Source organism: Bubalus kerabau, chromosome 22 (assembly GCF_029407905.1).
Source record: "Bubalus kerabau isolate K-KA32 ecotype Philippines breed swamp buffalo chromosome 22, PCC_UOA_SB_1v2, whole genome shotgun sequence".
In the NCBI taxonomy this organism is placed as follows: Eukaryota; Metazoa; Chordata; class Mammalia; order Artiodactyla; family Bovidae; genus Bubalus; species Bubalus kerabau.
In genome coordinates this window covers 17,098,485-17,110,926 of record NC_073645.1, presented here as the reverse complement: position 1 = coordinate 17,110,926, position 12,442 = coordinate 17,098,485, and the positions used below count along the sequence as shown (strand labels likewise).

The window sequence follows — 12,442 nt, the reverse complement described above, 5'->3', positions numbered from 1 at the left end:
CAGTCAGATTGGATGAGGGCCACACCAAAGATCTCATTTTAACTTGATTATTTCTGTAAGGACCCTATTTCCAAATAAAGTCACATTTCTATGTACTGAGGGTTAGACATGTAACTTTTTTTTTTTCTTCCAGGAAGAGAGATGCAATTTAAACCATACAGAATTTGTTTTCAGCTGTTCAGAAGAAGGCACTTTAAATGCTGAGGGTCCAGCCCTACTAATATGCAGCACCAGCCCCCAGCCCCACAAGAAATGCCAGCAGTCTGTACCCAGCATGCTCTGAGAGTCACAGTAGAAGGAAGAACCTGTAAGCAATTTAGTCTCAAATAATGTGCTCACCTGCCCTTGATTCCTGACACCTGTGTGAGTGAGTGTGTGTGTGTGTGTGTGTGTGTGTGTGTGTGTGTGTGTGTGTACACATATACACTTATATACTTATATAAATACAATAGTTTTTTTCAATTGAGGACTATGCTACAATGTATCAGACACCAGATAGACTAACAGACACTGAACAGCCAATCCTAATTCTCTGTTGTGACCTTACATTTCTGTGAGCCTCAGATTTCTCAGCTGCAAACTGAGGGACCTGGATGATCTATCCATAATCTCCCTTCCAGCCCTAAAAACCTGTGACTAATTGACAAATGAACTTTCCATTTCAAAATACAAAATCCCCTACTCTGTCATTAAATAAATCACTGTTATGTTGGACAGTATGACTGTACTTAATGAATCAACATGGTTTTGTAAAATATCTGTCTAAGCAAAGCACCTTGTCTTCTTTTCACAAAGCATCTGAGTTAAATGAGTCTGTGAGTTGCTCGGATAAAATTCTTGAAGCATCTATGGTCAGATATGAGTGAGTAGATTTCTATGGTCAGAAATGAGTGAGTCGATTTCTGACCCCTGGATAGTCTAGGGAGGGGTTTGGCAGTGATGAAAAACTATAAGTTGTGGGTCGGCTTCGGTGCTGTAGTGCACGGTTATGAATATTGCAACATGATATCTCTCACCCAGAAAACCCACCACGTAATCCAGGGCTAAATTTCCACCCTGTCCCAGGGTTCTAACTCAAGTTGACTCTACTTCAAAAGAAGGAAAGCTTGTTTGGCCAAAAACCCATGAAGCATCAGTTTCAGGAATGTGACATGCTGTTAAACCACAGCCGTGTAAGCTTGCGGCTGCTGAGATTTTCCAAAGATGAAAGTTTCACTTTTCAAAGGAAAACATGGCACCGTGAAGCTGGAGAGACATAAGGTGAATGGCGTCGATTGGCCCCAGGAAACGTTCTCTCCCAAAGAACACCTCTTATGCGTGAGTGTGTTCCAGAGGAGGGCAGGGAGATACGCAAGAATGGGCTGAATTTATAAGATCCCAGTGTTGACACACAGTGCCTACCTGTGAGTAACTTTTCAGCAGATGGAGAGAGAGGACAGTTGGGCAGAGTCCAGTGTCAGTGTGCAGCATTGTGGAGACCGGGGAGCACTGGGGAACATCTCAGAGCATTACCCCAGAAGCCAGGTCAAGTGGACGGTCAGCATGGCACAGCTGTGAGAGGTTTTGGGGTGCGAGAGCAGATGCAGGACTCGGGAGCCGCGAGCACCAGGTCACAGGGCAGGAGAGAGGTCTTCCAGCATCAGCATAGGGGTTCAGTGTCTCTCTGAGGACACGCGTCAGACTCCGCAGGTCCCACCTCGTTTGACTCGGAGCTTCAGCGGAATGATCACCATGGACTGCAGAATGCCTCTGAAAGAAGCTGTCAGGATGTCCCATCTCCCTAAATTGGAGTTCATCTGCATTTTAAAGTAAAATAACGATCTGAGCAGTTGATACAGAGTCAAGTCTTGGGCTCTAGTTGTCTCACGTTTTCCTTATGTGGTACTAACATTTCTCTTCTTCTTGCTTACCCTCCTCTGTCCTTCAGAGCAGGTCTGAACCTGTATTTACTATAGCAATCCTTTCACCGTTGGAAGGAAGGAGGGGCCCCCACAACCTCTCGATAAACATTCCTGGTTCCTCACACAGTGCTTTTGTGGGGTGGCTTCTAGGCTTGGTGAGGGTCATCTGAACACTGGCTAGTATGCACACATACATTGAAAAGCATAGGCCCCACTCCCAGAAAACTGAGAGCCATTTTTCAGGGATGGTGAAAGCAACATAGGCAGTCCATGGACAAGGCTCGAAACCAGAGCCAGCTGACCTTAGATTCACAGTGGATAGTGGCTGCTTCTGAAACCAAAAGGTGGTAGAGATCAAAGACCAACCCAGCGAGGGTGACCCTCCCAGAGGGGCCTAAAAGCCGTGACCAGGCCTGAGACTAAGGCTAAGCCACGGGTAATTGTGGCCTTTTGCTGTCTGGGGTAAAAGGAGGCCCTGGCCCAGAGTCTGTGGGCACTGGATTTCATGGACACTGGTGGGGGAACCATTGGGTGCTGAGCTTGGCATAGCAGGGAGAAGCCCGCCCCCTTGTGGACCTCTGAGGGGTGGCAGGATGCAAAAAGCACCCTGAAACCTCCAAGAATATGCGGGTTCTGGGAGGAGCAGCCACTTCCTGTCTCTGCTCCCATTTCCCAGTTGCCTGCAGTCTCCTGATCTGGACTGTCACAGGACAGAGAGTGGTGGTGGGGGACACAAAGGGAAGTTAGGAGGTGGACACTCCTGGACCTAGCTATCTGTAAGAGAAAGAGAAATCAGGCAGGTGTTATTAGACGTTGGGAGAAAAAGAAGGAAAAGGCAGCAGGAGGTCCTTCCTGGTTCTGCCACTTCCTGGGTGGCCCTGGGCAAGTTACAGTGCCCCTCTGGGCCTCCTGGGGCTACACTGGTGAAGGCTAAAATCCCAATGCGTGTCCTGCTTTATGGACTACGCTGGAAGTCTTCACATGCCAGTCCTGACAGTACTCTGTCCTTGGTGACACCATACCCCTGACTGAAGAGAGAATGGGAGGCTGCCAGGGCAGGAGGTACATGAGGAAGGGGAAACAGAGGGCCAGTTGGCAGGTTCACCCAAGGCCCAGGAGGGCACAGCACTGTGCCAGGCCCCTGGGAGCCCCAGAGAGTCCTTTCTTACGTGGTCTCCCCGCCTCCCCCAACTTCGGCCAAGTCTACAAAACACTGACCTCCTCCTCCCGAAACGCTTCTCCACCAGGTGACACATGGATCCATAGGAGCCTGGTCTGTGAAACACGCCTGCCCAGACCACGTGACCCGACCCATCAAAGCCACACAGCAGCCACAGACATCGATCCTGCCTCACACTCACACACATGGAAACCGCCTTTACTCAGTACTAAGCGCATTATCAAAGATTGTGTTTTTAACGTATTTTCGAGATAAATTTCTGTACTACTCTGTAATCGATGAATATAATTAGGCTAATTGCTCTGGGAAATGCAAGCCAGAAGCACTTTCCTCCAAGCTCTCAGGATAAAAAATAAAGGCAGATTTTAAAAATTAAATTATATGATAAAATGGCTCAAATTTCCTTCTGCACTATGCTCATAGAGACACACGCTCACGGAGTCACCTAAGACGGTGTTTTGAAACACTGACTGTCCTCTGGCAAAAAGAGAAGTATTGAAACTCTTAAAAAATGACCTTGGATAAATTATCTGAAATAATGTCCTCAGGCTAGTGTGTTCCTAACTGGAATGATCCAGGGTGAATGTTACGGGGGGAAGGGTCAGCTTTGCACACCAAGGGACACTAAAGCTTTGACTGGAAAAAAACAACAACAACTGTATTTTCTCATTAAAAAAAAAGGCATTATAAGGTTATTATAAGGTATTATAAATTATTCTGTAAATACCCCTTAAAACATCAGAGGGTTCCAACTGAAGTTACAATCCAAGCTTCACCTAAAAAACTAAAGTCAGGTAGAACATGTAACTCTCATTGTAGTCAGAATTCTTTTCAAACACCTATTTAGACCACCCAGTTTTTCTGCAGTGTTGCCAGATTCTAAAATTGTAATGAAAATTTTAAAGTCCAAAACCGACAAGCCATCAGAGGTTCAGTAAGCAGATTGTGCCATTTCAAAACTGAAAATGTGCTTGCATAAGCAAGTCACCAGGCTAACCTTTCTGGATTGAGAGTCTGGCCTTCAGTTCAGAACATGGCTATGCCAGGGTCAGAAATGTGACAAAATTGCGCTTTCGCGGAGGTTAGCCAAGGTTCACAGGGTCATGACTGGGCCATTTTATCAGTCATGTCAGGCTCACACCCTATTGCCTGGCATAGATAAAAACTTTATCTGTCAGTTTTCTAAATCTACTCTTCCTGCCTCATTTTCAATAAAGAAAACCTGGATTCGCTTATCTAAACCAAAGACTGGCCTTTTCCAATACTGTTTTCATATGCAACTTCAGAGTAAAGGAAGCAGGCCAGTGATTTGGGGTCTTAGTCAATAACTTTGTCTTACCTGAAACTTTAATTTCAGAAAACAGTTCTAGCACTATGCAATACCACAGATTTATGTGTATTAAATGTACTAATTATGAAAGTGTTATATTAGAAGAGGATTAACTCAAAGTGTTCTCTTTTCAAATTCAACTTTCTCTGTAAAGCAAACCCCTTCTCATTTTTTAAATTAATTCTGATAGCTTTTCCAAATAGAGAATATAAACTATCATGGAAAAATTTACTAAATTACCTTTGGACACACACATATAATATATATTTTCTAATAACTATTAAGAGAAAAAAACAGGTAAGGTTTCTTCTTCCCAGAAAATAGATAGGCACAGATGACAAAGTCATGCCTGTAGACATTAGAAATCTAGTTAAATATATGAATATAAAACCGGTGAGTTTTTTCCCACAGGAATATTAAATGCAAGACGAGCACCTTCAGATTTTATTTTATTTGGAAACTATCCAAATTCATTATTTTAATATTTAAAGACTGTGGTACTGTAGAAGAGACACATAAATATTATAATATACATTTAAAAATTAAATATAATCAAATCAACATGACACTAGGTAGAAATGCCTATGTACACTTCAAATGAGTCTGAGGTCTGGGCTTTCTGGCCCATCAGATTTCCCCCTGGAAACGGGTGAACCTGGCCGGGAGATCGTCCACAGGATACACAGTGGGGCTCGTTTTCATTGTAGGAGGTCCATTTAGAAGCTGCCAGTCACAATGCCTGGCCAGCTCCACTGTAAATATTTTGAGAAGAATTTTTGCAAACTCTTTGCCTACACAGCTCCTAAGGCCTCCTCCAAATGGAATGAAGCTGAACCTGGATGCATCCTCTGGGTGAGGCAGCAGAAAGCGGTCAGGATTAAATTCCTCCTTGTTGGTGAAGATATCGGCAACATCATGAGTATCACAGATACTGTAGATTACATTCCAGCCTTTGGGAATCTGGTATCCCTGCAAAAGATTATGATGTCCAAAGGGCTGACAAACTGAAATTCAACTGTCAACAGGAAAAAAAAAAATCTAAGACTTATATCCTTGGCGGAGTTTTGAGTTGAAAGAAAAGGAGGAAAGAGAGGTGGAGAGAGAAAAAAACAGACATTCAGGGGCAGGGCAATGTTATCAAAAGAAATGTAAGTCAAAGCACAGGAAACAAATGGAGATTTAAAACTACTACACAAAAGGTAGGGGCGGGTGAGAGAGAACTTTTAACTTACATTTAATTCAAAAGTCTTAAGGGCAACCCGAAACCCTCCTGGAACTGGGGGGTTCAGTCGAAGGGTCTCTTTAATAACACACCCAATGTACTTAAGCTGTTCCAAAATTTCCACATCCAACTTGTTGTCTTGATTGCCTTTGCAAAGTAAACCCTATCAAAACAGTCACACAGAGTGAACGGTTATTCTGCGCTCCAATAAAATCAGCCCAGCAGACGTAAACAGGCTTAAGTGGCGGCTGGACCCAAAGAGCCTCGTGATCCCAGAGTGTGGGGGGAAACAAGGAGCAGCTAGTGATCGTTTGCCTCCATCCCTGGGCCCAAACCATTATTTACAATTCCAAGATAATGCAGCTCACCAGTTAGAACCACCAAGTTTCTCCCCATCCCCCAGTCCCCACCAAGGCTGCTGGCTGCCACCGCAACCCCCTAGGGGTTCCCATTCATGCCCTTGAACACACAGACCTAAGAAAGTCTGAAAACCTCCAAGGATCCACCAAAAGTGGAGAAGAAACACAAGGTTGAACCCTGCCAGAGTGGGATTACAGCTCAAGATTCCTTCCTTCTTATTCACACAGTTAATTATCTTTCCCACCATCCAACCCACTCACCCTTAGCCCTGTACTTCCCAGATACTCAAGGAAGGCAGCACACTTAACTATTGGGAACTTGGCTAGAGAGCTGCTGAGGTTTTTAAGCTAATAGCCAGCCCCCCCTCAACTCATGCCAACACCCCACCCCCACTGCCAGTTCCCCTACCTTATTCTTCAGCTCCTCTCGAACTTTCTGGAGAACATGTGGGTAGAGCCCCAAGTAAGTGATCAGAGACGTAGCTGCACTGGCCGTGGTTTCATGCCCTCCAAAGAGAAGCTCTGTTGAAGATTGCTTTAATGCCTACAAGTGGATTAAGACCAACGTTTTGACAAGTCTGCATGCAATTTTACACAGCAACTACTCAGAATAGAACTGAGGATTCAGGAGGGAAGATGAGAAGAGCTGAAAGTCGACTGACAGAAAATCTATTTAAACAAAATGCTAAGACCCTTTAGTTCAGCTACAGCCGGAAAGGCCAGTAAGTTCCCACTCTCTTTGGAACTCTTAAAAGCGTTAGTTGTATTAAAGTCACCCAACATTACTCACATCTTGCAAATTCCAACTTTCCCTTTAAAACCTGAAAGGGATGGGCGACGAGGCCTCTCCCCAGAGCTCTGTAGACCCGGTATCTCAATCTCTGGGTCCAGTCCCTGGGATCTGGGAGGGCTTCTCACTCTGGGAACCTGGGCCCCTCTGCGTGCACTTTGGAGACCCTAGGAATTGCTTTTGGGAAGCCAGGGGAGCAAACTACGCCGTGCCGCTCCTGAAGCTGCGGCTTACCTGCATGTCCAGCCTCTCTCCTCTCTCCCAAGAGTGCTCGATCAACAACTGCAGGGCATCTTTGCAGCCCCCGCCCGCCTCCGCCGCCGGCAGCCTGCGGATCTTGGCGCGAATGTTCTCCTCGATGCGCGCGTGGATGAGGTCGCGCGCCTTCAGGCCCTGAGCGCAGAGAGCGCGCCGCGGTGAGCAGACGTCCGGATCCCGCGCCCCCGGAGCCCTAGCTCCGAACCCCACAAGGCGCCCTTACCCGGTACAGTCCGCTGAAGGGCACGTCTATGGGCAACGAGAAGAGATTGCGGGTCATTTCCTCGAAGGCCTCTACCAGCTGCTGCTCGTCTTCCCCGCCGCTCGCCAGCCGGGACTCGCAGCCCAGCAGGATGCGCATGGCAATGCGGAACATAAGGCGCTTCACCTGGGGGTAGACCAGGAGGCCGCGCTCGCCGCAGCTCAGCCATTGCTCCAAGTAGTTGCTCACTTCTTCGGCGATCACTGGCACGTAGCACTGAAGCGCCTCGCGGCTGAAGGCCTGCATAATCACCTGAACTCCGAGGAGGGAAGAGTATTAAAGCCCGGCCCCACCCGCCCCTCTTGCCTTCCAGGGTCTCCTAGACATCTGCAACCCCACCAGACCCAAGGCACTTCCTGGCTGGGAAAGCTACACTGGGTTTGAGAGGGTCCCAGCCGATGCCTTATACAGCTGGCGCTCGCCCAGCACCTATCTGCCAGAACCCCTTACTCGAATCCGGTCCCACTTCCTGTCCAGGCGCCGCCACCCCTCCCTCACCTTCTTGCGCTGCTTGTGCGAGGAATCGTGCAGGTTAGAGAGGCACCCAGAACCCAGGATGGTGCGCACTGACGCGGGCCAGTGGACCGACACCAGCCGGTGCTCTCCGAGCAAAATGCGCCGCACGTTGTCCGCTCCCATCACCCGCACCGTGGGCCGCCCGAACAGATGCGTCTTGTAGATGAAGCCGTATTTCCTGCGCTTCATCTGCAGGAACTTCCTTCGCTGCGAGAGGAAAGCGGAGGAGTGAGCGGGCGTGAGGGGGCGCCGGGGAGCGCCGAGCCTCCCGCCAGTCCTGATCCTAGCCCCAGTCACCTCCCTCCCGGGGGGCGCTTCAGTGGAAGTCTGGAACCGAGTCGGGCTCGGGAGAATCGTGCAATCCCGCCCCAAGCTCCCTTACCTGTAGCACCATCTGCAGTGTTTCCCCAAAGAAGGGGAAGCCCATCGTTCCGGGAGGCAAAGGGAGGGCACAGCTGCGGTCCCGGCTGCTCACGCAGTACAAGTCCCAGAGCTTGATCGCAGCCAGGAAGAGCAGCAGCGGCAGCACGAAGGTGCAGAGCGCACTGGCCAGCAGTGCCGGGAGCCCCATGGTGCGCCGCGACCTTCCGCGCCACCTGCCGCCACCCTCAGCGCTCTGAATCCCGCCGCGCGCCCGCTTTATAGGCGGCCCAGGTTGCTGCCCACGTTACCTTAGACAAATTAGTTCACCCAAAGTTCATCTTTAATTGCGGATTGGGCCCCTGGCTCCTCCCCCCGCGAGGCGCTGCCCAAATCTTTAACCGTTTGTTCCGCGCCGAGGCAGAGGCGGCGCCGTGGCGGCTTCTCTCGGAGCGCGCCTCCTGGGGCGCGGGGCTAGGAGCAGCCTGCTGCCCCCATACAAAGTGTGCGGGGCTCCCGGACGGCGGCAGGGGCACCGGGGAGCGGAAACTCCACGCCCCGGGCTCCCTGGCGGTGTCTTCGGAATCCCTCCCGCCGGGTCCGACGGGAGGTCCCAGCCCAGAGCTGCCTGCACCCGCTTTCTGTTTTACAGGGCCCCCTTCCACCTGCAGAGGAAGTAAAGGGGAGTGCGTTCAGGGATCTTCAGCTGCCTTGTCCCGCAGGTGAGGAAATTGAGATTCAGAAGGCGGAGCAAAACGCAGGCCTCCTGACTCTTCCAGAGACCCCACAGAAGAGCCCAGAGCCAGTTCCCAAGTGAGAGTTGCGGGGATTCACGACCGGCTGACCACTAATTCCCAGATTCCCAAACCCCTCGAGGTTCACATCATGAAGTCTTGGAAGGTCCTACTTAAAGGTTCAAGAGAGCCTCCAGATCCCCAGGACTCCAGGTGCAACCCTGCTCAAGTCTGAGCCCTGACTCTGACTCCCTAGCCCGGGACCGCAGGGGCAATTCATCTGCGACTCAGTGGCAAACAGCGCTCTGCAATCCGGCCAAAGCCGGATTCCGAGGGCCCTGGGGTTAGCAGCTCCAGCTAGGCAGAAGGGAAGAGGGTCCTTAATCCTCGCAGGATAAAGACACAGATGCAGGAGGATGGATGGAAAGCCCAGAGTTTGGGCTCTGAGTCCCGGATCCATCTCTACTTGAATGATCTTGGGCAAGTCACCGCACATCCTTGAGCCCGTTTCCTCCTCCTTGATGTGAAGGTGATCTTTCCTGACCAGTCTACACCTCCAGGTAGTTGTGAGTTTCCAAAAGTGGCTTATGGTTGCACATACTTTTCCCAGCCCCAGGCTGGGCTACCTTAGGCTAGACTAAGGTTGCACATACTCTTCCCTACCCCAGGCTAGGCTACCTTACCAGGGTGACCTGGGCTCTCTAGCTCCCACCCGGCAGAAACCTACCCAGAGGAGAGGGGGTGCTGGGTCCTAAACCCAGGCCTCTACCGGCCGCTGATTAAGAGTGTTGAGAGAATCCTGACTGGGAAGTGGGTCTTCTGGCCATTGCCCACCTATACGATTGGCCGCTCCTGCAGCCACAGCCTGGAGCTCGGGCACTGCGAGAAGCGCACGTGCGCTCCCCGTTTCCAACCCTGTCGAGCCAGTGGGACAGGGTCCGAACTTCCTCGGACCAGTCAGGGCCATTCGCTCCCTCGGTTTCAACGCTGAACCCACCAGCCGCGCCAAAAACGAAACAATAACGTATAAGTTTGTTTAAAGCCGAAAAGCGGCTCTCACAGGAGCGAGTCTCACGCCTTGGAAAGCGTCCCTTGGAGATGGAAAACACTTTGATCCCGAGAGCTGTTAAGTTAAATACACGACCTTCCCGCGTGGTCCCCCAACCGGGCGGGTCCGGCAATGTCTGCGGAGTCGCCGGGACCTCACGCTCGCAGAAACGTTCCACGCCTGGCTAGCCCCAGGATGTCTTTCGGAGAATCGGCGGTTCACCATAACCCTACACTGGTGTTTCAGAGGCTCCAGGGAAGGGTCTCGCCCACAATCGTTTCTTCAAATGAACTGACAACTGTAAACAGTGACAGACCACTTGGGGGCACCGGCTGGAACCGGGCGAGACACGCTGGAGGTAATTCTCAGAAACCCTAGGCCCGCCCCTTTCTGGACGGTGCCTCCGGCCGGTGAGCAAAGCAGGCCAGCGGGGGCGTGACCTGGGGCCCAGTCCCAGTCCTCCGGCCTGACCCGCCTGTGACCCCTGCGGGCCGGACCGTGACATCTGAGTGAACTCTGCAGGGCCATCTCGCCAAGTTCAGCGCGCGCCGGGTCACAAGATGAGCGGGGCCTGCCCGCTGGAAATTGCCACAAAGGGGAAAAATGTTTTACTCTATCTGCCATCCAGGCCCGCGTGGGCGACCGGGGGAAAGGATTAAATGGGATAGTGAAGAGCACTAAAGAGCATCTTGAAGAGGGGAAGGGTCGGTAAATGACCAACCCAATAAGAACTTTGATCTAGAAACTTTACCAGGCTTTCTTGGGTGCTGGTGGGTAGGGAGAGGGCTTCGTTAGCTGGAAAACAAAATAATGTTTCTAAGATGTTTACAAAACATCTTAGGTGGTAAGGGTTGGCAGGGGTAGGGAGTAGTTTTTTGCTGGGAGGGGAGGTGAGCTCCTGACTGAGGTCAGCTGAAGCACCCCTCCCCCACTTTTCTCCCGTCAACACTTTCTTCCCTTGTCTTGAGCAGATTCCCACCCCTTCGGTTCTAAACCTCCTGTACTCTCTGCTTGGGGCTCTTCTGTCCCCGGACACCCCTGGCTGGTTCCTTCCAAAGTCGAATGCCACTCTTTCCAGCCCCCAGCAGAGCCGCCAGGCACTCTGTATGACAGCCCTGTTTTATTCTCTCGAAACAGCTCTACCATCATCAGAATTATTCTTGCTCGTTTGTTAGTTTATTTACTGTCTCTTTCCTTTGCGAGCACACCAAGTCCAAGAGGGTAAGAATCGTATCTGCCCCTTACTCAGAGAATCAGAATCAAGAGCTCTGATTTTCCTTGAAATGATGAGTCGATGTATCACTGGGAAGTCACAGTAAAACTGAAGCTGCCCTTTCAGAGGCTTATAGTTTAGAACAGACCACACAGCACGTAAATCGGGTATCTTGCAACCTGGGAAGTCCAGGCTTCTGAGAGCCCCGCCCCATCTATCTCTCCTCAAATCAGAATCAACCCCAAGCCCTGGTCTTCCCACCACCTCACCCTAGTGGAGCTTCTGAGCTGAGATGTTGTCTCTGTAGCGTCAGGAGCGCCCTGAGGGCAGGCCTCAGATCTACCACTTTCACCGGCTCTGTGGCTCTGGCGCCTGCCTGCAGATCCCATGGCGCCAGGGCCTGTGGTCAGCGGTGGGTGATGAATTGTTGCAGATGGGGTTACGACTGTGTCAGTTGAGCTCAGAAGGGCCCGCTGTGCTCCTGCTCCTGAGCTACTGGGCCCTGCCTAAGCCTGCTGCCTCCCCTTCCCTTCTGGCCCCAGGATCCACCTTAAGCCTAAGGTCAGGAGGGCACTTTCTGGTTCCTTCTGGTTCACTAAGGGGTCAGCTCAGGACTTGGCGGCAACTTCTCTGGCTCACCCATCATGTTCAACTGCCCCCAGCCTGTCCGAAGGTGGGCAGCAGGTTACAGCGTATTAGGAAAAAAGGAGGCTCTTGGTTTAGATTTAAGCACTGTTGGGAACTTTTGTGTTGGAAAGATACAGAGTGTCCTTAGGCCAACCTAGGGATCACTATGAAAGGATAAAAGGCCAAGAGCTACATGGTGGCCACAGGCCAGAGACTGGAGCAGGGGGTAAGGGATGGGGTGGAGGAGAGCACTGGCTGAGTGGTCTAGTCTCCGGCCTCAGTCTCTCCTTGTAATGAAGGAGGTTGAAGCAGTAAACCAGGGCGACCCTGCAGTCAGCTATCATCTTGGAGATAATCTGTAGCTCAGTTCCCTGGGGCTATGCTCGAGAGTTTCCAGCAGCCTGGGCCCCAGGCTGTCCAGTTCCTAGCCCCTCTCTGGGTATATGAAGGGCAGGCCCTTCCGGGGAGGGGGTCTTTCTTGAGTCTCTGCCACCTCCATCCCACTTTCCCACCGAGGAGCAGCTGCCCAGCTAAGCTGCAGCCTTCTCACTCAACTACTGCCAGGAAACGATTTCTCGGCCTTCCTGTTTTGGGTACAAATACCCCAAACCTCTCTGATTATGTCTCAACCTCCCATGAAAA

General features: G+C 50.9%; 1 protein-coding gene across 2 annotated transcripts; it reads right to left on the bottom strand.

Annotated features, from left to right (window-relative positions):
- Positions 1 to 4,844: 4,844 nt before the first annotated feature.
- LOC129636619 (cytochrome P450 26A1) lies at positions 4,845 to 8,487 on the bottom strand. Of its 2 annotated transcripts, XM_055560126.1 has the most exons (7): positions 8,201 to 8,479; positions 7,801 to 8,025; positions 7,264 to 7,554; positions 7,017 to 7,175; positions 6,402 to 6,536; positions 5,644 to 5,796; positions 4,845 to 5,380 (listed from the first exon to the last, which is right to left on the bottom strand). In XM_055560126.1, the coding sequence occupies exons 1-7, from the start codon at positions 8,387 to 8,389 to the stop codon at positions 5,039 to 5,041; spliced, it is 1,494 nt and encodes a 497-aa protein (XP_055416101.1). In that variant the 5' UTR covers positions 8,390 to 8,479; the 3' UTR covers positions 4,845 to 5,038. The 2 variants fall into 2 exon arrangements, with proteins under 2 accessions (XP_055416101.1, XP_055416102.1); XM_055560127.1 differs by lacking the exon at positions 5,644 to 5,796 and having other exon boundaries at positions 8,201 to 8,487.
- Positions 8,488 to 12,442: the final 3,955 nt, after the last annotated feature.

Excerpts from the sequence above, each read along its gene's own strand:
- LOC129636619 (XM_055560126.1), bottom strand. The coding sequence starts at position 8,389 with ATGGGGCTCCCGGCACTGCTGGCCAGTGCGCTCTGCACCTTCGTGCTG. Across the intron at positions 7,555-7,800 it reads CGCACAAGCAGCGCAAGAAG|GTGATTATGCAGGCCTTCAG; the intron begins GTGAGGGAGGGG and ends CTCGGAGTTCAG. Across the intron at positions 6,537-7,016 it reads GAGAGAGGCTGGACATGCAG|GCATTAAAGCAATCTTCAAC; the intron begins GTAAGCCGCAGC and ends ATCCACTTGTAG.